The 23,315-nt window shown below is 36.0% G+C and overlaps 1 protein-coding gene across 2 annotated transcripts; it reads left to right on the forward strand.

Moving 5' to 3' along the window:
* Positions 1 to 8,537: 8,537 nt before the first annotated feature.
* On the forward strand, positions 8,538 to 23,305 carry LOC113501654 (cholinesterase). Of its 2 annotated transcripts, XM_026882828.1 has the most exons (15): positions 8,538 to 9,349; positions 9,757 to 9,906; positions 10,365 to 10,502; positions 10,848 to 10,994; positions 13,753 to 13,909; positions 14,286 to 14,497; positions 14,880 to 15,050; positions 15,622 to 15,823; positions 16,304 to 16,491; positions 16,989 to 17,281; positions 17,780 to 17,975; positions 18,674 to 18,789; positions 19,275 to 19,310; positions 20,325 to 20,478; positions 20,791 to 23,305. In XM_026882828.1, exons 1-15 carry the CDS (start codon positions 9,047 to 9,049, stop codon positions 20,953 to 20,955), a joined length of 2,628 nt encoding a protein of 875 aa, XP_026738629.1. In that variant the 5' UTR covers positions 8,538 to 9,046; the 3' UTR covers positions 20,956 to 23,305. The 2 variants fall into 2 exon arrangements, with proteins under 2 accessions (XP_026738629.1, XP_026738630.1); XM_026882829.1 differs by lacking the exon at positions 19,275 to 19,310 and having other exon boundaries at positions 8,539 to 9,349.
* The last annotated feature ends 10 nt before the right edge of the window (positions 23,306 to 23,315 follow it).

Below are 23,315 nucleotides of genomic sequence, written 5' to 3' on the forward strand. Positions count from 1 at the left end.
CAAATTGTGTAGTCAAAATTTTCGATGGATGAATGATGAAAATCGATGAAGAAAAGTATTACGTACTGAATACTTTGAATATGTGGAATTAATTCTAAATTAATATAGAGAAGCATGCTCGTGTCTCTGTATCGAGCTTGAGTGACGTCTCATTTGATAGCGCAAGCACGATCTAATGCCTGGCGGCAATAAATCATCGCTTCTGCTACATTAACTAAGTCTTACTACGGAGAGATACAGAGAATGTGTAATAATTACTTTGTAAGTTACTGATTATTTAAACTATATATAAGAAATGACTCTTACATTGAGGACTTTATTTCACAAGAGTGCGCGACATACATAACACGTTGGTGGTTTTGGTGTGGTGACCAAAATCAGTAGGCTGAAGTTTTATGAATAAAAACCCTTGCACACAACTCTAGTAAAAATACGTACAATATATCATGTTGGATCGCACAAAGACATTGGACATTAAATTCCCAGGTACCAGAGACGCGCGTTGTAACATGATAATGGGTACAATGGTTTTTGGAGACACATGCAGTAAGTACTAAAACTTAGTTCGTTAATTATAAAGACTTTTAATTTAACCTCTATATTTCATGTTTTATTTTGGAACACAGATATAACGCCAAGTACAAGAATCAGGGACTTCGAAATAATTGTCACCACTTTCTTGCGAAATAAGAACATTAATTAAAACCTATTCTCACACAACCACACAGCAATACATCACATCCACACTCCGTTCACCCACATATCCGTTTCAACAAACTAACAATTGAATGTCTTACAAAAGTAACATGCACTAAGGTTCCAAGTGTTCTAACATCCATACTTGGGAGTTCCTACCTCATACATCAATACGAAGTTTCTAACACAAATCGCAGCTTACACGCGCAGTTTGAAAGGAGGTCGGAGCGGAGTAAATACAAACAAATAACTGGAGGAGAAGGAGTCGCTCATATCAACAGTGCCGGGACCATGCGGGGCCATTATACATTCATTATTACAAGGAGGACGAAAATTGGATGAGGTTTTATTCGATTTCCATTGTGTGACGTAATGATTTAGCCCGATCCAAATAAAGAGGTGTTATAAGTTCAACATGTCTTTCTCGTTTATCAATCTGTCTGGGTCATCGTTGCTTCAAAAAGGAATGAGCGATTTTAATTTAATTAGATTTGTATTAGAGGTGAATTGTGTGCGAGTGTTCTTGGGCATGTTTGATAAAGAGAAAGTCGATACATTTAAAAAGTTGTGGGGTGTTAGAGTTTAAGTGTTGATATACTATTACTAACTTTGGACGGATGCGGGCTGCCCAAGACCGGGATGATTGGCGCTCTTTGGGGGAGGCCTACGTTCAGCAGTGGACGGCGATAGGCTGAGATGATGATAATGATGATGATGATGAACTTCGGACTGGAACAGACGATCGGTAGCAATTAATAAGCAAAGAGTTCTTACTCCTTAGTAAGCTATCTACTCATTCGTTTCTGTTGTTTCAACTTTCTCAATGGATCTTTTTAAACCGGGTTTTTTGATATGATTCCGTAATTCTAAAGACTTTGTTTTGGATTTAGAAAAGGTCAAGGCTTTCAACGTAATGATAAGATACTCCAATACAACGATCACATTATATTTCTATCATAGTAGCTAATTTAATAGGACCTCCTTTTAACTTGGATGTTATTATAGATCGTTTCTCAATAATCAAACCTATGATAATGGATTAAGATTTAAAATCACCAACCTTTCACATCTAATTAGGAGATTTTCGGTAAAATGAACCGTCTAAAACATTGGATTCGACTGAAAAAAAAATACAATCACTTGAAAGCTTCCATAATCTTTATGGCATCTTTCTGTTATAAATATCTTGTATAATAAAACGTAGTAAAAAATCTTATCCTTTGATTTTATTTATAAGTTTAGATATTTTTTACTGAATGAAGTGGAAAATAGCACAGAATAATGAGTTTCTATCCAAGAAAAATAAGCATACTTTGTACACATTTTTGTACCAATAGCAGACTAAAATCATGTTTTAAACGCTACAAAATAATAGATTACAAACCATCCCAAAATTACGCATCTCCTGTCAAAGTCTCTGCGTTACACTTGCTTGTAATATGAAAAAATTGCTGGAACAGGCGATAATCACTTTAAATCAATTTCACGAGCTCCAACACCGCTATGACCTGTAACTTTATTACAGACTATAGGACGCCTTTCCACATTATATTAACGAAACGTAAAACTATTCATTACTTGTATCTACGTACCTGTATTTTGGGTACAAAATTTGTAGTTCTATAAAAAAAACGATTCAAAGGTAAGTGTGTGATGCTGGATACATGATCTAAAACTTACAAGATGCATTTAATTTGCGTCACAGTCGCAAAGCTATGTATTAGTAGTCCATTAAAGCTAATAGCAATAGCTACTTAATAAACAAAAAAAGATGTTTGATTTCTTAATAACTCTTCCTGTTACTTTGAGATTAGGCAAAACTGTTCTGAACCACCTCAGTTTGCTCTTAGGTGATTTGGAGGGATAGTGTCTGTTACTACTCGAAATAACAACGATAGCTCAATACACGTCACCGAAAATCTGAGACAAAGTTCAAAGGAAAGACAATCTAACTTAAAATTAAATATACTTTGAGGAAGCCATTAAAATAAAATAATAAAATTAAAGATTCCGTGAATTAATATCAAGTTTTACGATGAGTTTCCCTTCCGAGAGGCCAGAGAAATATTGTTTTTGTTTTATTTATTTTTGTGGTAGCCCTCCTGGCGAGTTTCCACTTCATTTTCGGGCGATGAAGACCTTCAAACTCAATTTCCTCATGAATATGTTCGAGTAGAATAATATTACTGCTGATATTTAGTTATCAAAGTACCATAAACTTGTGCCAGGATTTAGGCACTCTGTCTGAATTTATTCCGAAATGTGCACATTGTTTAAGGTGCCTTATTTCGCTGCTTTATTTGAGAGTCAAGCATAAGTATATACCTACGTAAAACCTATCGCAATTGATAATAGCATATGCTCAAATTCTATCCTATTGTGAGACCGCGTTTTTTACTATTGTCACCTCCAAACTTTCCTAGCTCCAAGTTCCAATACAATGTTGGATCGCAATCTGTCTCGGCATGCTTCAATACAAGCGGCATGCCAACCCAGATAGCTTACATTCCTAATGCACCAACCAATGACTTTGGTGCACCCGGCACATTGATAATTTACCGGTTTCGCCCGATATGTGGGTAGTGTGACAAGGAATGACGGCCGGGCCAGAAGCATTCGGATTTCAGAAATGAATTTTCGATGTCCGAATCACTGTGCGGAAGATTTGGGAGTCGACGGACATTTTGGTACCGAAATCTTTGAATTGGAGTGCACTTTGATATACCTACTGCAGTGTCGGTTAGCCTGTACCTACGTGTACTCTGAACTCTCTAGATTGTAGAGCTTTGCAGGTGAATGGTCACACGAGACTTGCTCCAGCAAGTGATTGGTTGAGTATTCTCAAGTTGTACGAAACGACAAATATTAGTAAAACAATGACATGAAGGAACTCGGCGTCGTTCTTAAAGGTTCTGGAAGCAACCTGTGGTCTCATAGAATTTTAGTTTGAATTTTAAATCGATATTTATGGACATATCTGTAAAACCTGCATACAATAAAACCTCTTTAAATATGCTTCAAACATCATAAAATCAAAACATCTCTCAATCAGTGGATCGGTGAGAGTAACACCAACCCATTCTTCTTGAAATACGACTTCCAAATGAGTCTGAAAGCGATCACATCAGAATAAATACGTCGAACGCGGCTGAAAACCTCCACCGTACGCATAAATTTCTTCATTCGGCTTATTTTTTCAATCTATGTGAACACGGTAAGAGAATACGCAGTAGGATAACTTGTATTGTAAGAGATTTTGTACAATATTATACTTATCTAACTAAAATACGAACGTTCGGATGCTTTGGTTGAAATTCATTTTCAAGCAAGCCCATAATATATATTGTATGTATTGATGAAGCTGAGATTTTTAAGTAGTAATTGGATTGTTCCCTGAAATCGATTAATTTAACTGGAAAAAAATACTGTCACAAATAAATATCCATCTTGACCAAAACCTTGCTCGTATGATAACTTAAAAACCTTTTTATAAGAACATAAAAAAGCGAAAAGGCAGCCGCATTCTAATTTATCAAACAGCTAACAAATTGGATGCTAACATTTGGGGAACTAAAACAAATGAACGGACAAAGTACAATACATTTAATAACGTAGAAAAGGAAAAGTCAATAAAACTTGGTTTACTGCCTACCGACCGGCAGTCACAACTCAAACAAAGATGGGTAATATCTGATGAAAACATTTTCTGCCCCTTTGGAACATTTTCGCCGAAATGAGAATATTACTGTGTATGCATTTGCAAAATTAGTATTTTTCCGCGGAGCGCGAGAGCTCGCGAGGTTTCTCTTTGAAATTATTTACCTTTCTTAGCGACTAGTATGAGACTTGGCTGTTTCATATTTTATAAGCCGCTTTGGTACCGCGTCACACATCCGCTGCGGATATTATCTCAGTGTTTTTTACCTTTGAAGTTGAGACAGTTTGCTTCAAGCAGCTCGGCAATTTGTACGTTTTAAATGTGATTTTGTTTGGTAAGCTAATAGTATTTTCAGTAGTTTACGTTCTGATTCATGATAATAAACAATCTTTTCAGTACTTAGGGAGTATCTTATCTGAATCTTGAAGACTTCCATCACTCACTCTTCTTATTCCCAAAACATACCTATCACCATAAAAAGACATAGTTTGAACAATCTTGTTTGGGTTTTCGACTGTCATTTTTGATTCGTTTATCAATATTAAAACCGGTATAGACAGTGCGGAAAGTATCATGCAAGTTGCGATACATTGCCGGCCATGATATGTCACTTCTGAAGCCAGTCCTCAATCCCGCAATGTATTAAAACTTGTACGATATTTCTCGCATCTAAATGAGCCTTTAGTCATACTTTTCTTGCCTCTTCATATCCACCGCATTGTCTTCATTAACCCATTTTCATAACATTTAATCCACTATCCCTACCGCTGCACTGTCGTCCTCGCGATAGAATATCGTCATCCCTTCTAAGGGCGTATCGATAATTAATTTTGTCTTTTGATGCCTCTGTAACGTTCCAACATTCCCTTAATTACTCTCAGAAGCTCTTCAGACTTCCGAATGACCATCCTAAGACAAACTTTACTCGGCAACTTTTTATTCCAAAAGCTGGGTCAACTTAAAATGGGCCTTCGACCGACATAAACGTCAAACAAAGAACTCGTTAAGATTAATTATTGTGTCGCATGGTGTACAGAACAGAAGTTTCAATGTTATTTCAATATTAATAGGTAATAATCCTAGCTATAACAGCATTTAACCATGTTTACTACAAAAATTCTACCTTTAGAAAGACTTCTAACCTTTATCGATATGCTGTTTAGAGGGCAACTTATTACAACCGTAAAAGCGCACAATTGGCGTATTTCCCAGCGCGCGTGTCTGCTGAAAAAGCAATTATTAAAAAAAACCTACTAGGTAGTTTAGTCATTGAATGCAATCGTTTCTAATAGCAAAAAAAACTATTAAGAGAGCGTCAAAACCTAACATTTCACTGCACAGTCCACTACTCTACTTTGGCAATTCTTGAGTGAGTTTTCTCACAGTTCTTTTGGAATGACACTCTGTATGTTAATATAGCGGACCTTCGGAAGTTTTATATTACTTAAGTGAGCTCTTTGTAAGTTTATCCTGTTATTTAGTTGCTTATTTTTTGCTGATAAATAATGCCCGGCTTGAGAAATGTCCCCTCCACCAGTTAAATATAGGTAGGGACTTGTTAGAGTTATTTTTATGTGCCACCGACGAGGGCGAAAATTGTCGTTGTAAATATAAAATCAGAAGTTTAAATTCGAAGTAGAACTTAACCCTCGGAAAAGATTTATGATGCTTGTCCAAAAAGGATTTTCTCCAAGTTTTTGACGGTCACAAATAATATACGTACTTTCGAAAAAGTAGAAATCGTTTGTCCTTAGAACACCGAACGGAAAGCATTAAACTACCTATTAAATAAGGAACCGCGTAATTTTATAACAGTAAAAAATGGTTTCTGTATGAATAATCAAACGTTACAAAACAAAAGAACACATTAAATGAGTGTTTTGTTTAGCTTTATTTATTACTAGCTGTTGCCCGCGACTTCGTCCCCGTGGGTAGAAGATATAAGTTATGATTTATACCTGCCCTGTTTTTTTCACATTTTCAGTTGTATCTTCGCTCCTATTAGTCGCAGCGTGATGGTTTATAGCCTAAAGCCTTCCTCGATGAATGGTCTATTCAAAACAAAAAGATATTTTCAATTTGGACCAGTAGTTCCTGAGATTAGCGCGTTCAAACAAACAAACAAACTCTTCAGCTTTATATATTAGTATATTAGTATATAGATAGATATAGATTTTCTCTACATATTGTCTTTAATGTTAAATTGGCAATAATATTAAGCTTTTAATTTGAATTCTCACCACACTTGCTATTTTATTTTATTCATTATGGTAACACTCTTCAATTTAATCACCTATCCCAAAGCGTCTTACGACTATTAGATAAATGAGGCTAGCTATCCAGACTATCCATAATCCAATCACTTGGGAGTAATTAAGAGATTGAACAGCACTCGCTGTGGGCAGAATCAGGCTGAACACACTCGTGCCTTAGCCCGCTTTTATGTTAATACTGTGACTTTGGCGGGAAAACACGTGCACTTAGGTAATTGAGCGCAATTTGTGATTTAATGGAAAGGTCTGATAAAGCTCTTACTCCGAATTATTTTATTCTGTAAATACGAAAATAAACCAAAAATAAATGTAACACGTTATTTTGTCCTGGATTCCATTCTTATATAATACAAGTATTTGGAAGAGTTCACTGGTTTTTTTTTGTGGGAATAAATGACAGGCATTCCACGTTAGATGAACAAAAAAACAACAAGTTTGATTCATCCAGTTCGAAGTTTTTAGGTAAGAGACATAAAAAACCGTCGAATTGAGAATTTCCACTAGGTCACACGATTTCAAAAAGGGAGGAGGCCGTTTTTGAAATCGGTGGGTAATAGCACAATCTAATAACAAAGCCAGCTTTTCTAATAATTATTTCTCTTTCAATAGATATGGAGAAAGAGAAATGCTTTGATTTGAGAGAAACGCATGTTTTGTTAGATTCTCTTTTTCTATGAATTAGAAAACTACCTTTCGACCTACTGGTTTCACCAACCATTCCGCAGGTGAAATACGGCTGGTTTCAAAATCACAAAAAAAAAGAGAAATTTGTGGGTACACATTTATACATTACATGAAATACATTTATAGTTAAAGGTGATAAACTATAAAACAATAAATTAAGTAACAAACTAAGTCGGTGACCTACGGGTAGGTACGCAGTCACGTAAATAAACCCAAATATAGAATCAACAAATAAGCATATTGCTCTGGCAAAAATAAAAGGCGCACAGAAAAATCTTAAAATAAAACGAATCTCTATGCACTACCTGATTATTTTTTGAAAATAGAATAAAAAAGCAAAGCTCTGTTATGGAGTCTGTTATCAACTATTTATAATTGTACCATCGCACAATGAGTTCTTTGCTAAGTTCATTTACTCTTCTTCAGTGTTCATTGTAATATAAATCACGGAAAGATTTGTTTAACTAATAAAAAGTATTAATATCTTTTATTCTCGCTATTTGTGTAGGTTCTGTAGTACAGGCATAACAGAAGAACCCTTTGTAATGGAAATGCAAATAAGATTAATTGGGTCAAGCAAGTAGCTGCCAAAACGGTGTTGTCTTTATGTTATAATTTTAAATGTGGCAATATGGCAACAGACTTTTGTGACGAAAATACTTCGTTAAGGTTATTTTTTTTCTAATAATCTGATTCCCCTTTTGTGGTAAAACTCGTTACATCGAGCTGGATACTGGATAGAGTAAGTAGGTACTTAATTTAATCACTATATTAGCTTATTACTACTTAATACATTAGAAGCGCTCAATACATCAAAAATATTCTTCTCCGTATTTCAAAAGAGCCCTTGGAATTAGAAATAATGTAAGCACAGTGTAGCATTGAACAGTGAAAGATTAATACCTTAATATTTGTTAATTAAACTCGAGGTCATTTTATACTGGTTCCGGGATGTATGATTTAATTTAAATATGAAGAAAAATTTAACTATTGTTTATTAAATACTGCAATTTAACTAAAAGCGGCCCGTAGTTTCCAGACGAACAAGATTTAATTTCCGAACGAAGTAAACATGAAGTCAATGACCTCTAGATTGATATTCTCGTGTGCATACTGATGTCTTTTCGTTGTCATTTCTTAATTTTCATAATCAAATTAATAAATAACTGTATCTAATTAATTCCATGGAAACAAATACACATATTTAAAAAAAAAACATTATTCGATGGTTTCTTATTTTAATAGGAACTAAAACAAACTTTAGTGAGTTGTAGGGAATATCAGTGGCACCAACATGTTGATGTCGAAATCAGTTGAAATCAACCACTCAAACAAAAGTTTTGATATAAACAAACTGTGATCGAATGGGCGTTGCCGTACGCTCTGATACCGATTATTTATCTGATTACAGGAGAGATAAGCCCTCGTGTACTTTCGCGACATTGTACTACTTTGAAATTAGGGCTTCTCTGATAAAAAGTCATACATAAACCTATACACGCTACTGTGTTATGCCAAACTTTGTTTTTGTATTTCCTCGCATATCTTCTTCGTCACAGTAAATAACATCCAATTAATAAAATTCGCGGTCAATTAACGTCTTAATATAAGTGTTTTCATTCATGACAACTATTCATATTGCAGTCAAACTGCTAAGATTCGTGTTCAGCGAATTATGGTGACTCATCCGGAAACTTGATTAAACTTAGTTTTTAATGTGTTCTGTGATGTGAAAATGTTCAAAAAGTATTTATTAACGCTGTTCCTGTGTGTTAGTGTAAAGTGTCAGTCAAATAAGGACCTATACAATGGGCAATTCAACAATGAGTTTTATAGTTCGCGAGAACAGACTTCTAAGTCCACAAGATTACCTAGTCCAGGTGATAGTGACTACAGGACGTATGTCTACAACAGTAGGAGATACGGAACAGACCCTACAAGATATAACCCTTACAACCCTAATATAAACCAACCGGGAGGTTTCCCTTACAATCCAATAAGCACAAACCCTTTGGATGACCAATTCAAGTTTAATTTTGTGAGTAGACCATTGTGTTCTTTTTTCGAACTTTTTTATTTTTTAATACATGCTGCCCATTCTGTTATGCCGTTAGTAAGTTGACTCATAATCCAATAAGAATGCTAATGGTTGTCCAGGAAGGGCATAGCTTTAAGCATAAATTTTCTTTACCTTTGTTCTTACTGAAATTAACTTTTTATATATTTCATGGTATTTCTGCATATTTGACCAAAAAAAAACAAATAATATTTCTGAATGAAGGGTATATACTGCTTTTACTTAAAAGTTCTTAGTCCAAAACTGCTGCTTATGATTGTTATACAAGAAATAAAGGCCACTATGTAAAGAATTGGTTAGCAAAATAAGATAAAACGTTATTTGATGTATTATCTTTGTAATTGTTTAAGAAATCAATTTTGTTTTAGAATCGAGACCCAAATAACCCTGATGCATTATTCCCTGGTGTTCTTGGAGGCTGGAGAGAAGACCTACAGGGTAGAGAGCGGCGGGATTCCAGGCAGTTGAAACGAGATGTCTTTGTAACCACCAACTATGGACAAGTACAAGGGTTTAAGGTAAGAAGGGATATGTGACTAAACTTATGTTTTATAGAGAACAATGATATTGTTATGACGACAAAAACATTCAACTAGAACATCAACTAGAAAACTACTGAGCCAAACTTGATGGAATTTTATGGTACCAAATGACAGCAATTTTTGAATTATAGAAGAATCAGCATAAATTTTAAAATATATTTTTTTAAACACCTCCTCCTTTTTAGAGTTGGTTGTAAACTATTATTACAATTTGCTCAAGTGTTTTTATATACCAAACTTGTTTCCTTTTTATCTTGTCCAACTTTCGTGGAAATATACCATTTTTTAACATAACATCATGAATCACATAAAAAATCTAATCTGTATGAAATCTGCATTAAGAATCACAAATAATACTCAAAGATCTATGAACAACACTTATATGTGCGTTAAGTATGTTGTTTCCCCTTTCCTCATTCAACTTTATTCAACAGGTATATTTATATGATAACCCTGACCCGGACTCTGGGTACCGACCATGGCTATCCCCAGTAGAGAGGATACAGGGAGAAGTTTCAGTGTTCCTGGGTATTCCATATGCTCGCCCACCTGTGCTTGAGGGGAGATTTAAGGTGAGCTTGTCTTCTTGTCTTTATGTTACTTAACATATATACATGACATTTTGAAATTGTATGTTATAATTATTTATATGGAAAAACTTAGTAGGTAAGATACTTTCCATTACTTCTGATAATAGTATCTTGCTGACTATGGATACTAGACAATTGAAAAATAGATATTAAATGAAGTATAAATATGACCTCATATTAGCTAAAATGCTTGTATGAGATCTGGTCTCGTATCTTAATAGAAAAAAACCATTCAAAAGTTTATATTTATATAACTTTTGGTTCGATTATAATCAACCAAAGAGTTTTAATACTGTCAGAAATACTAAACTCCTGTTACTGTTTTAGCCACCCCGCCAGCACCCTGGCTGGCAGCTCATGCAGGCGGTGGACTGGGGCCCGGCGTGTCCTCAGCCTGTGCGCTTTACAGGTGCCACTAAAGGAATCAGAGATATGGATGAAGACTGCCTCTACTTGAATATATTTTCACCTAATGTAAGTACATACATAGAAACTCGGAGTTCGACTCGCGATCCCGCCGCGTCTGCTCATGATTAAGGACTCCGGTTGGGTCCGAAACTAGTCGGGCTACCCCGATAAATACGCGTGAGTAAACCGTTACATCATTTAATAATGAATCAGTCTCACGATAGTTATTATAAAAATACATAGAAACTATTTAAAAAAGACCTTATTAACAATTTCTCAAATAATTTAGTTTAAAGGATAGCTAATAGTTATCTTTTAAACTGGACTGCTTTTCCATGTAAATATCATCACATTAACACTCAAAAAATTTGACTTAGGTCCAATTTAGTTTAATCATTGATTTGATATGATTATACTTTTGCTCTAAATTTAAAAGTTTTAGCTTTATAAATTTGACCTTGTTTTCATATTCTACTTTATATTATTATCGTCTAATTTATTATTTTTATTGTATTTGCAATTATAGCATGTAAAGTGCAAAAACCAGCTATTTAACTTTATATATGCATACTAGGACAATGTAAATAACTGAAGTAATAACTATTGCATATGGTCTAGTTGCATAATCATTATGTGTAGACTAAAAACCTGTACGACCGAGGTTAGCTCGCCGCATGCGCAATTACGACATTGCTAAACATTCAGCCTTTGTCCCTAGCGAATATTTAGTCCATCTGATAATGTGGAATGAATTAAGAGTGACTAATATTATTTTATAGCTGGTTTTGATTGATGCATACGTTAAATTGTTACATTATTTAGGTTTAGCTGTTTAGCTGCCTCAATTTTTAATGTTGCTGCCAAGTTCTATATACAACAACTTTAAAAATAAGGTTCAATTCCCTAAAATTATCTCGTAAAACACTTCAAAGGTCTACAATACTGCTTAAACTCTAGGTTGTACATCAACCCATCAAATCTCGATAGGTTTTTAATCCCTGACGACCTTTAATCCCGATTACAACACACATGCAAACACAATCGCATAAGCTAGTTTGCTAAAATTTCAAATTCGCTAAGCACTTGCCAAGGATTCTCTTCAATTAATTCTCTTCAATTGCTTTCAATAATAGGCGTTGCCCCTGTTTAATCACTCAAACATGTCCATTACTGTTGTAGCTTAATTGTTTCATTGTCTTAGCAACTATCTATGTGAAAACAACAGTATCAAACTGTTTTAATTAACAACACCCTGCGTAACGTTCCCTGCTCTCCATCCTAATTGCACTAGACCTATCTTCTCTTACGCGCATGGTCTGGTTACAGCCTAACGTTATTTGATTCTAAACTTTCGTAAAAGTCTCTCAATCAATCGTTTTTTCTGGACCTGGGCAACATCTTCCTAAATGCAGGACTCGCAAACCTGGTACAGCTTCTGCAGTTTTGAATAAAGGCGGTTACATCACAGAGATTGTTGAATAATGATTCATTAGCTACCGACTAAATGATTTTAATTGACCGATTTGTCTCAGCAAAAAATGCACACAAAAATCAACTGTAACTGTTCCAAATAGAGTCTACTTTCAAAAACTTGATAGAATTCAAACTGAAATGAACTTTATGATCCCATTAAATTAGAGTTAGCTTTATTATCTTTAGAAAAAGATGGTTAATCCAATGAAACACGATAAATTGCCTGCACTTTTAATCAACAAGCCCGTATAAGCTTTATAACTTGGTACATAAAGACTAAAATAGCTTGTCCTGTTAATTTTATAGGTTTTTAAGCTTAGTGAACATTGTTGGTTGCTAGTAGTAAAATAAAGTGTACTAGGTCAGTTGTAATTAATTAGTTTACGCTGCAACTGTTTCGATAATTGATAGTTGATTAAACTATGACAACGCGGACCTACATACATATTGAACGTGCCATTTACAAATGCTACTAATTTTGTCGATGGTCAAAAACTATTTACGATTCCCCATGGCATGCAAAAGCACAGGGTGTTCCAGACATCAACTTTCTGACTGTTACCGTTTGTGCGGCCATTGGAGACAATTTTGATTTTTGGGACAACCTGTATATTCATTAAGATACATTCAATGGACACGCAGTTACGTCACTAACCCCACTCCTTAACTTTAAAGCTCTTTATAAATGTTTTTTTTTATTCCTAACTTCCAGGAATTTATTCCTAGTGTCGCGGGCATTTTTATTGTTCAGACGAAGTCAAAAATAAGTGTGTAACAATTATTTTTATCTGACATTAATACTTTTTATACCCAATCAAAATTCTTACTTTAAGTATCCATTCCACTTTTGAAAGTAGAATATATCAATGAAGCTGAAAGTAGAATTGAATTAGTGTTTCCATTTTCGTTTAGCATTTAGAACTCAATCAATCAAACGGTATCCAGGCCTGTCGTAGATTGATCACCAGTAACTTGATTAGACTCAGTTTACACTACACAGTTACATAGTTCTTTTGTGAAATAATAGTTAATTTTAAAAATAGATCCTATAGTTTACAACCTACTTTCGCCATGAAGGAATACTGTTGGGGGTCTTTCGCATAGTGTACTTTAAGGGTTGTTCCCCAAAGGGTAATACTGCTGTCTATTATTATATTTATTTTTTTGTTGGCGATAAAAAATGCTGAATCTGGAACATACTTCATTTCGAAACTGTTCAAAGAACTCACTAAAATAATATCACGAGATTTGAACTTTTACACCTAAACACCCATCAATGTCTATTGTACAAAACACACCTCCATAATAATATGTTAATACGTATTATTTATATTATGTTGTCCTCATTCAGACGGAAGCCGGCTCCACTGCCCAGCGCTACCCCGTAATGGTGTACATCCACGGCGGCCAGTTCTCGTCCGGGGCATCGAACCTGTTCCCCGGCCACATGCTGGCTGCCTTCTATAACGTCATTGTTGTGTCCATCAACTACAGGCTTGGCGCTCTCGGTGAGTTTGTTGTATCTAGACTACGATGTGTTTCCTTAAAAGACGTGCTACATAAATTAATTTCTAATACTAAACCTTAAATACTATTAAGTTCGTGTTTTATATTAGACGACGTAAATAACTATTCCTTCAACGAATCAAATTATCTTTAACATGTATGTATTTTGAAGCATATAAGTATGTTTGTCAGTTGTCGAGCATTCATATACAAACTTTGTTTAGTTTAAAACTAGGTGACGTTGTGGAATATTGTATAATCCTTCTATCTACAATTCTGCAATACTGTCATCTTCTATAGTAGACACTGTCTTAAAAAAAATGTGATATTAAGAATTGTTTCATGAAGGCAAGAAACAATATAACAATTTCCGTCCAGGTTTCCTGTCCACCGGCGACGAGAACTCTCCCGGTAACTACGGCATCCTGGACCAGGCGATGGCCCTCCGCTGGGTGTACGACAACATCACCCCGTTCAACGGCGACCGCTCGTCCATCACGCTGTTCGGGCCCGGCGCCGGCGCGGCCTCCGCTGGGTTGCTGGCGGTGGCGCCGCAGACTAGGGATCTCGTTACTAGGATTATTGCTCAGGTAGATTAATATGTGGTTTATTTTGGGATGACATTAATATGTTTTAGGACATGTTCTTTATTCTTCCATGTGGACGAAAAAGGGGAGGCTTTTGTCCAGCCGTGGGATTGTAAGCTGACTTTATAAAAAAAGCTGATAATTTTTTATTCACTAGTAACACCAAGTTAAGACTCGATCATTTATTAAATAGATTTCTGAATGATAATTTTATCACTTAAAGAATAATAATTTATTTTACTACATACGTATCTGTTTAATCATTTCCTTAAATTAAATAAATATACCAGCTAGTTTTGTTTATGACGATCCTGGCTTAATTCTATGGTATGTTTACTTAAGAGTAATAAAGGTTGACTTGATTCATTCCTACATTATTTTACAGAGTGGCTCAGCTTTAGCAGACTGGGCGCTAATTGAAGATAAGTTCAGGGTACAGAACACGTCGCTTGTGTTCGGGCGGCTGCTCGGCTGTCCGATAGACTCCTCGTGGAAGCTCGTCAACTGTCTGAGGCAGGGACGGAGCTTCTACGAGCTAGGGAATGCTGAGTTTCAGGTAAGATTTATACTGGGTTTGACTGCACGGATAGCTGAGTGGTTGAGGTCAACACGCGACGCCAAACCCACTGTGCGCATCGTGTCGCGGTTTCGATCCCCACGTAGGACAAGCATTTGTGCGATCCACTAATGCTTGTTCTGAGTCTGGGTGTCTTTGTGCATGTGATTTGAGGAGTCATTTTTTTAAAGAAAAAACTTTTTTTTTTCTTCTCTATTCTTAATCGATATCATCGATCTATAAGAAAAACAAATGAATTTTAACAACTTTTTTTATTAAATCCTTAGTTCTATTTTCTGTATAAGATTTAGGGAACAACAGAATGTAATTGATAGTGTTTTAAGAATTCAACTTATTCCGAAAAAAGTTGTGCAAGCATCTCCAAAATATAGTTTAGTTAAAATATTGATTTTAGATTTTCGACCCGTCTTGCTTAACGCTTATTCTGACGTATAAAAAAAATTAAACACACCTATGAAAACAGCTAACAATAGTAAAACACTATATTTTTTTTTATCAAAACTATTTTTTTCAATACCTACTCATTTTAATCCATTTGCTCTCCTCCCAGCCGCAAGTAGGCTTCATCCCATGGGGCCCGGTGCTAGAGAACAACTTCACGTTCCCCGGTGACGAGTGGTACGATGGCTGGCGCGAACGCGACTGGCACTTCCTCAACGAGAAGCCCGAGGACCTCATACTGAGGAGGAGGTTCAACCCCTCGCTCAGGTACATGACCGGGGTCACCACGCAGGAAGCGGCTTATGTACTGTGTGAGTATTTACTTGTAAAGTATTATGTAAAATGTTTGAACAGATCCGGTTGCATTTGGAACAGATTTCAAGTATTTGGAAGTGTACAAATTAATTTAAAATCTTACCGTACAAAAAAGTAATATTTATCTGGTTAAGTGCAAAATGTGTTTAACTTATTTTGCACTTAACCAGATCAGCAAAAATAGTGGGTAAAGAGTAAACACACGTGAGACAAATTATTTTGCACCTTACAAGTATAGTCCACTTTTTTTTTGACCGATAACAAACGGTTTCACAAACACACAAATCACGTGCACCAGACTCAGAACAAGCATTCGTGGATCACACAAATGCTAGTCCTACTCGGGGATCGAACCCGCGCCACGTCACGCACAGTTGATTTGGCATAATGACCTCAACCACTCGGCTATCCGTACAGTCGTGACTAGACTCTCCTTGAAATACATAATAATATATAATTATTCTCTTTATTCCCAGACACAAACGACTCGCTAGCCCCCAACTACGAGATATCAGAGTCGTGGTTCAACCAGAAGCTGCAGGAGTTGGTCCTGCGCTACAACTACACGCTGAACCCGCGCGGCGTGTTCGAGGCCGTGCGGTACATGTACACGTACCACCCCGAGCCACACAACGTGAGCGCCATCAGGGACCAGTATATACATGTGAGTGGTTATGATTTATATAGGTGTAGTAAATAGTTGGTGAAAAATGGTTTACGGCGTATTTATCGGGATCGTTGGATTAGTTCCGGCTAAACCGGAGTATTTAATTTAAAATGCCGGTCTATGTAAGTCCGGTGCAGGTTACTAGTCGATCGTAATAAATAGGCGTTAGTAAACCGATTTTAAACGATTTTGAAACACGCAATATATAGCAATAATTTTAATTTAATACTATAATTTCAAACTTTATTGCGATTTATATGCGACGTGCTGTGCGGTTCAATTCCCGCATAATCAATTAATTTGACAATGCGAGCGGCAATTGAGAATGTTCGAGCGTCGTTTATAAAAGAAACAAAATAAAATAAAACCTATTATTTTATCGTCTATTTAGGTCAATAGCAAATCCTGTCGCAATTATAGTTATTTGTTTACATTACTTAATAAACTAAGTGCTTTTTATAACTCTTAATACAAACTACATCATACCTTTACAGCTACTCTCCGACTTCCTATACCGAGCGCCAACGGACAAAATGGTAAAACTTCTCCTAGAACAAAACGTCCCTGTCTACATGTACGTGATGAACACCACAGTAGAAGCCTTCCAGTGGCCGGAGTGGCGCCGGTACTCACACGATACTGAACATTACTTCCTGACCGGGGCTCCCTTCATGGACCAAGAGTTCTTCCCGGTCAAGCAGAGGATCGAGAATAAGATGTGGACGAATAATGACAGGAATATGAGCCATTTCTTTATGAAGACGTATGCTGATTTCGCGCGGTTTGGGTGAGTGTATTTTGTTGTTAAGTAGAATAATCCAGGTAGTAGTTTATTGTTGTTTAGTAAACCCAGTTCATTACTCGTTGTGAAAGACAATGGTAGTAATTTTTTTGTGTTCAAAAAGAAAAGAAAATGCAGCTACAGCAACATGTTCTGTGTACTTTATCCCAAATTATCTTTATGGTCAATAATTGAGTATCCGGCTCTTAATCTTCGGGAATCTCGGTATAAACAGCTATCTACTATTAATACTAATATAAGAGGTTATTTACTGCGTAAAATCGGGTAAATAGGGCTGGCGGGGTTATAGTGACGATTTTTGTAAAGGAATCGGCAATATAGCATTTTTTATGCCAGATTTTTTTTTATGAATCATTAAAAGCAAGACGGAGGTAATCTATAAATTAATACTTAGCGCCAGTCTTATTCACTCCATGTCACAGTACTTATTTATGTTCTACCTACCAACTATAACACAATATATAACCTACATCCATCCTCCAGCAACCCGACCCGCTCCCGCGTGCTGGGCGTCCACTTCGAGAAGGCGCAGGCGGGACAGCTGCGCTACCTCAACCTGAACACCACCTTCAACTCCACCATACAGCTCAACTATAGGCAGACGGAACTCGCCTTCTGGACCATGTACCTACCCACTGTCATTGGAAGACTTGTGCCTACGTATCCGCCTATCACTGAGGTATTTTCTTCTGTTTCTATTATATAGAGATTACTAGCTGTTGCCCGCGACTTCGTCCGCGTGTTTAGAAGAAATTGCGACTATAACTTGAGATTTAAACTATCCTATCTCTCAAGTTGGATCGAACTGCACATGGTGTGCGAATTTTATTATAATCGGTTAAGTGGTTTACTAGTCCATTGAGGACAAACATTGTGCCACGAGATTTATATATATATTATAAGATTACATAACCTACTTTAGTCTGACTAAGGGGTATATTGTTGCTTACCCCTTAAAAAAATTGGGTTGAGGAAGTCAGATAGACAGTCGCTCATTGTAAATCACTGATACTTAGCTGCATTCGGTTGGTCTGGAAGCCCATTCTATAGGGCTTCCAGTCCAACCAAGGATGATGATCTTAGTGGTTTCATTTTATGTTTACTTAGATATTGTTAGTATTCGTAATTTGTATTGTATTGCTATTCTTAAAATTTCTAGGTTTTGAAGCAAGCCCGCTTGGTTTTCAGTTTAAGCTGGCATAAATACTTCCTTGTCTCATGTATAAGAAAGTAAAGAAAATAGAATTTCAATGAAAGAACTTTCAAATTAATTCCTGCCTTTACATGTTACGTCGCTAAAGCATGATTGTAATATGATTTTATAAATATAAATAATATTGCAATGTTAACTAATATACGACATTGTTGCGTGGTCAGTACTGGTGGGAGCCCAAGCAGCCGCTGCAGATCGCGTTCTGGTCGGTGTCGAGCGCCTGCCTCGTGCTCATCGTGCTGCTGGTCGTCTGCTGCATGCTGTGGAGGAACGCCAAGAGGTAGGCAGCATATGATGGGTGCTCATGTAATTAGCAGAGTAGACACTTTTCTAACGGGTTAATGTGTTTCTATCTTTATAAGATTGAAACATATTACAATTTGTTTACTGATTTTTATTTGAATAAGTCAAATGAAAATCAGTAAACAAGTTTTTCATAATTAAATTTAATTAAAAGGCAAAGTTTCACGCTAACTTTAAACCCCCGATTTACCCCCTTAACGGGTGGATTTTCAAAAATGGTGTCTTGGTGCTATCCTACCAATTAAAAAGAAACCTTCTACAAAATATGAGATTCCAGTTTTCAATTTTCGGTTTCTAACTAAGGCCTAGGCTTATATATTATATAAAATAATTTAAAACCTACTTTGTGATGTCACGTTCATGGTATGTTTCGATCAATATTTTACTCTCTGTCCCTTCATTCCATGACTAACAATACATAACTGTATGTAAATACTAACCACATTGAAATCCTTTTAACAGGGCTAGACCACCCAAATGGAAAATGATTCCGGCGATGTAGGTGAAACTAACATAACATTATTGCTTCTAAGTGCTTTGTAATGTGTTCGTTAGAATATAGCGTCTAGTTTCCGAAAGGCTAAGGTAACTCGAGGGGCATGCTTTTTTCTAACTCCTTAATTAAATTTCGCTTTGTACAGCAAGGGTTTTCAGACATACAAGACACCAGATTTAACACACAAATTCTTGTCCTTCGCGGAGATTAAACTCGCGACCCTTCGCACGCCGTTGGTTTTGCGTGGTTACCAATACCGCTCGGCTATACGTGTAGTCAATTTACAATACTTGAGATGAATTTTCATGTATTTTTTTTACGTTGACCAGCCTTCCAGGAACTGAGTATTTTTTCTGCATGATTCTGTACTTGTTTTGAATTAATTTTATTATGAACCACCTTAACGACTAATTATTATATTTTCTAATCGAAAACAACAAAGATATACTTATTAGACAGACACATATAGACAAGAAAATGATTATGGGAAGGAAAAGGTATTGAGCTTGGATTCAGAATATGATCATATCTGTTTATCTAAAATATTATCTGCGATAGGAAAAAGTTGAAAATTGTGTGGTTTGTAGACACGTATCAACGTACATAGCTGGAGGCCCATTTGAGTACGTGCTAAGTGTTATGAAATAAGCTTATGGTGTTTCTTGAATTGATTTCGTTGGTTGTACACAAGGCCTACAACTATAAAAACTCAGCTCCAAGAAAGAATAGATTTCCATTCTCACTTTGTTTTTCTCACAGCTTCGTACACATCTTTATTCCATGGATTAACACAATAACATGGCTACACGAATGCACATCTTCACTGTATCTTTTGTTAATATTTCGTGTGTTTATTATAATTATATGTATGTTTGATGTTTTCGCTCTTGCATGTTCAATAGTCAATGTTTATGATAAATTTATTTTAAAACTAGGTTTATATATTTACAATATCTTTACGTTATAAAATTAACAATATACAAAATACATAACAATTATATTTTCCGTACGTACAGAGAAACAGACCGCTTCTACGACGGCGACATATTTATGGTTCCTGAAGTAGAAGAGAGTGGCATAGACAACTCGACGCGGTCCAGAGACAATATCTACGAGTATAGAGATGTGCCAATCAAAAAGCCCGTCACACCACAACCTCTGAGCAGAGCTGTGAGTTAATACTTTATTTCATATAGTCAATAGAAAAAGACACTGTATTCTAATGAAATAAGGCGTGTTTTCCTATAGCTGCCTTTTTAAATTGATTTTATCTGTCATTCAATTCTGATTAAGAAGTTTTACAGCAATACCCTATCACAAGCGTTTTACTCCACAGTACAACTATCGACTTAAACAAAATAATGTATAAAAAAAGGCTACCAAAACGTCACAAATTCTTCTGAAAACTATTACGCATATAAGCACCCAAACCAATAGAACATGTTCAATTAATTGTAACTTATAGCATCGTGTTTTCCCCAGCGCTCTCAGCCGCAGAACCTGCAGTCGTCCCGGGCGCCGTCCGAGGCGTCCACAGGCTCCGCGCTGTCCCTGCGGGAGGGCTCCGTGTCACGAGTGCCCGCGCCCCTCCCGCGCGCGCGCTCCCGCACGCAGCTAGTGCACGGGGTTCCGCAGACCACTGTCTAGCTAGCAAGCACTTGTGAAGCATTCCAAATGAGAAACTAGAGCTTGGATTGAAAGCCTCTTTTGTAAGTCGATTAAATTGATTTGTTGCCGGTTGGGCAAGTAAACTGTACATCGTTTTGTTTACCTGGAATATAACCTTGTATAGATGGACAAACCCGTGTTAGGTGGGGATGGGCATTGTTTGATACACTTATGTAGTAAAAACTTAGATCGAAATGAAACAATTGCGATCGTTTCGTCTTCTTATATTACATTATCTAGTAATAAGACAATAATATTTTAAGACGGTGGCTCTTTCTATCTTTCTAATCCGAACGATCAGATAAGTCGGTTTTCTCGACGAGATTCCGTTTCGGTCATCAGTGACCTTCGTAGTAACCGTATCGGTCATTGATGACCAATGAATCATTATAGGAAATATATCTTTTCTGATGGTCCATCTATCGGGTTAAGTGCATGTAAAATATTGTGCATACAAAAATACTTAGTTTGTTAGTAATGTAGTTGATATTCCTGACCACCGCTTGAACTTATGTTCAAGATTATACACGTGTATAGATTTAAGGCAGCTTTAACTTTTTAAATCACTTTAAATGAAATTATTTATATGCACTTTTACTTTTTTTTATACAAATGTATTAATTTTAGCGGTTGAAGCAAAAAGCAGTATAGTGCAATACCACACTTGTAAATTTGAAATCGTGAAAAACGTATTTTTAAGATGTTATTTTGAAAGGCCCTAACTTGAAACCTTGGACCTATATTACGGATTTATTGAAAATACTGCCTCTAAGGAGTGAAAACAGTTAAGGGTTGTATAGATATTTGTGAAGCCATGTTAAAAGTACAGGAAAAATATAAATGAAATGTGTTCTTCCTCCGTAAAATGTTGGTTTAACATCGTAACTTATTGACCCGCCATTTAAAGCCTAATTATAATAATCAATTGCTTCTTATTAATTTCAGCTGTATTAAGATATGCCATCACTACATATTTAGACTGAAGTAGTATTAATTAGTGTTCCTTTATGTCTTTTTTCATCATAAAAGCCATGAAATTGAGAGAATTCATTGCATTATATTTCTGTGTTCTGTGGTGTTCTTTCTTTTGGAGAAGTTTGGTGTAACAGTTAGGTTATTTTTAATTATAATTCAACGAAAAATTCGTTATCAAAATTTGATCAAATATGTGGGTAGTTTTATACCCAACGTAACGTTACCTACAAGGTATATTTCTTTGTATTCGAAATTATTGTTTATTATAAAATAAAAAAGTTGATACTGCATTACAATATGAATAGCAAGAAATTATGGTCCCCAATAATTTTGTATTGTGTTTTGCCAATAAAACAGCAAAAATCGACGTCCTTACTCGAATAAAACAAATAATGTATTAGGGTACCTTATTATTATGGAAGTATCCAATACCCAAACAAAACGGGGTATTAGTTTTCCAACAATGAATAGAGCTGTTGATAAAATATATTTATACTATAAAAGTGTTTATCCTGGTTATAAACTATCTGTATACCAAGTTACGGTATCCTTTCAGCTGTGTCGGCGTAAGGGCCACTGTCACCCCGGGCGAAAAGATTGTGGCGCCCACTTGAGGGAGGCAATATCAAGTGTTAGTTTTATGCTTATCCCAAGTAAAATAATATTAAGCCACCAATCGTAAGCGTAAACATCGTGTGGTCGAGGACTGTCTCTAACGATATCCTTAGAGTCGCTCTTCGACTACAAAGCCTCAAAAAATCCATCTAAAAAAAAGTCTCAATAAAAAATATGCATAGGCACAGAGCGAAGAGCACAGTTCTGAGGGTTTGTACCAGGAGAGGCAAGAGACTCCAACTTCAGATCTTGGCACCCCCCAGAATGTGTCGCCCTGGGCCATCGCCCCATCACGCACCCCCTAACGGCGGCGCTGCCTTTCAATAGTTTTAGCGTGAAACAGGAACAAACATCCATACGTCAATACATACAAACTTCCTCGTTTATAACATTAGTAGGAAGGAGGATACTCAAACATTGTTTTCCATACTTTTATTAGAATAGCCTAGAAATGACCATGACGTTCAGAATCACAGTAATGGCACGCAATACGTACACACATAATTATATAACACACTTTTTTTGTGTTCACAGCCAGTATTGCAGTATCACTTTAAAAATACGTAGTTATTAAGTGAATGTTGTTGTGATCGTCCCGTCCGTCCATATTGTGCAATTTGTCCACATGTGCCTTTGTTTTAGAGTTTTGATACAAATTATATTTATTGTAGTGTAGTGTATTTACGGCACTAAACGAATAATGCTGTGTTTAATGAAATAAAATATCTCTTAATATGAATATTGGTTTT

The sequence above is a fragment of the Trichoplusia ni genome, chromosome 16 (assembly GCF_003590095.1).
Source record: "Trichoplusia ni isolate ovarian cell line Hi5 chromosome 16, tn1, whole genome shotgun sequence".
Taxonomy (NCBI): domain Eukaryota; kingdom Metazoa; phylum Arthropoda; class Insecta; order Lepidoptera; family Noctuidae; genus Trichoplusia; species Trichoplusia ni.

Coding starts and splice junctions, on each gene's coding strand:
- LOC113501654 (XM_026882828.1), top strand. CDS start 9,047: ATGTTCAAAAAGTATTTATTAACGCTGTTCCTGTGTGTTAGTGTAAAG. Junction 9,350..9,756: donor ACCAATTCAAGTTTAATTTT/GTGAGTAGACCA, acceptor ATTTTGTTTTAG/AATCGAGACCCAAATAACCC. Junction 15,824..16,303: donor GGAAGCGGCTTATGTACTGT/GTGAGTATTTAC, acceptor CTTTATTCCCAG/ACACAAACGACTCGCTAGCC.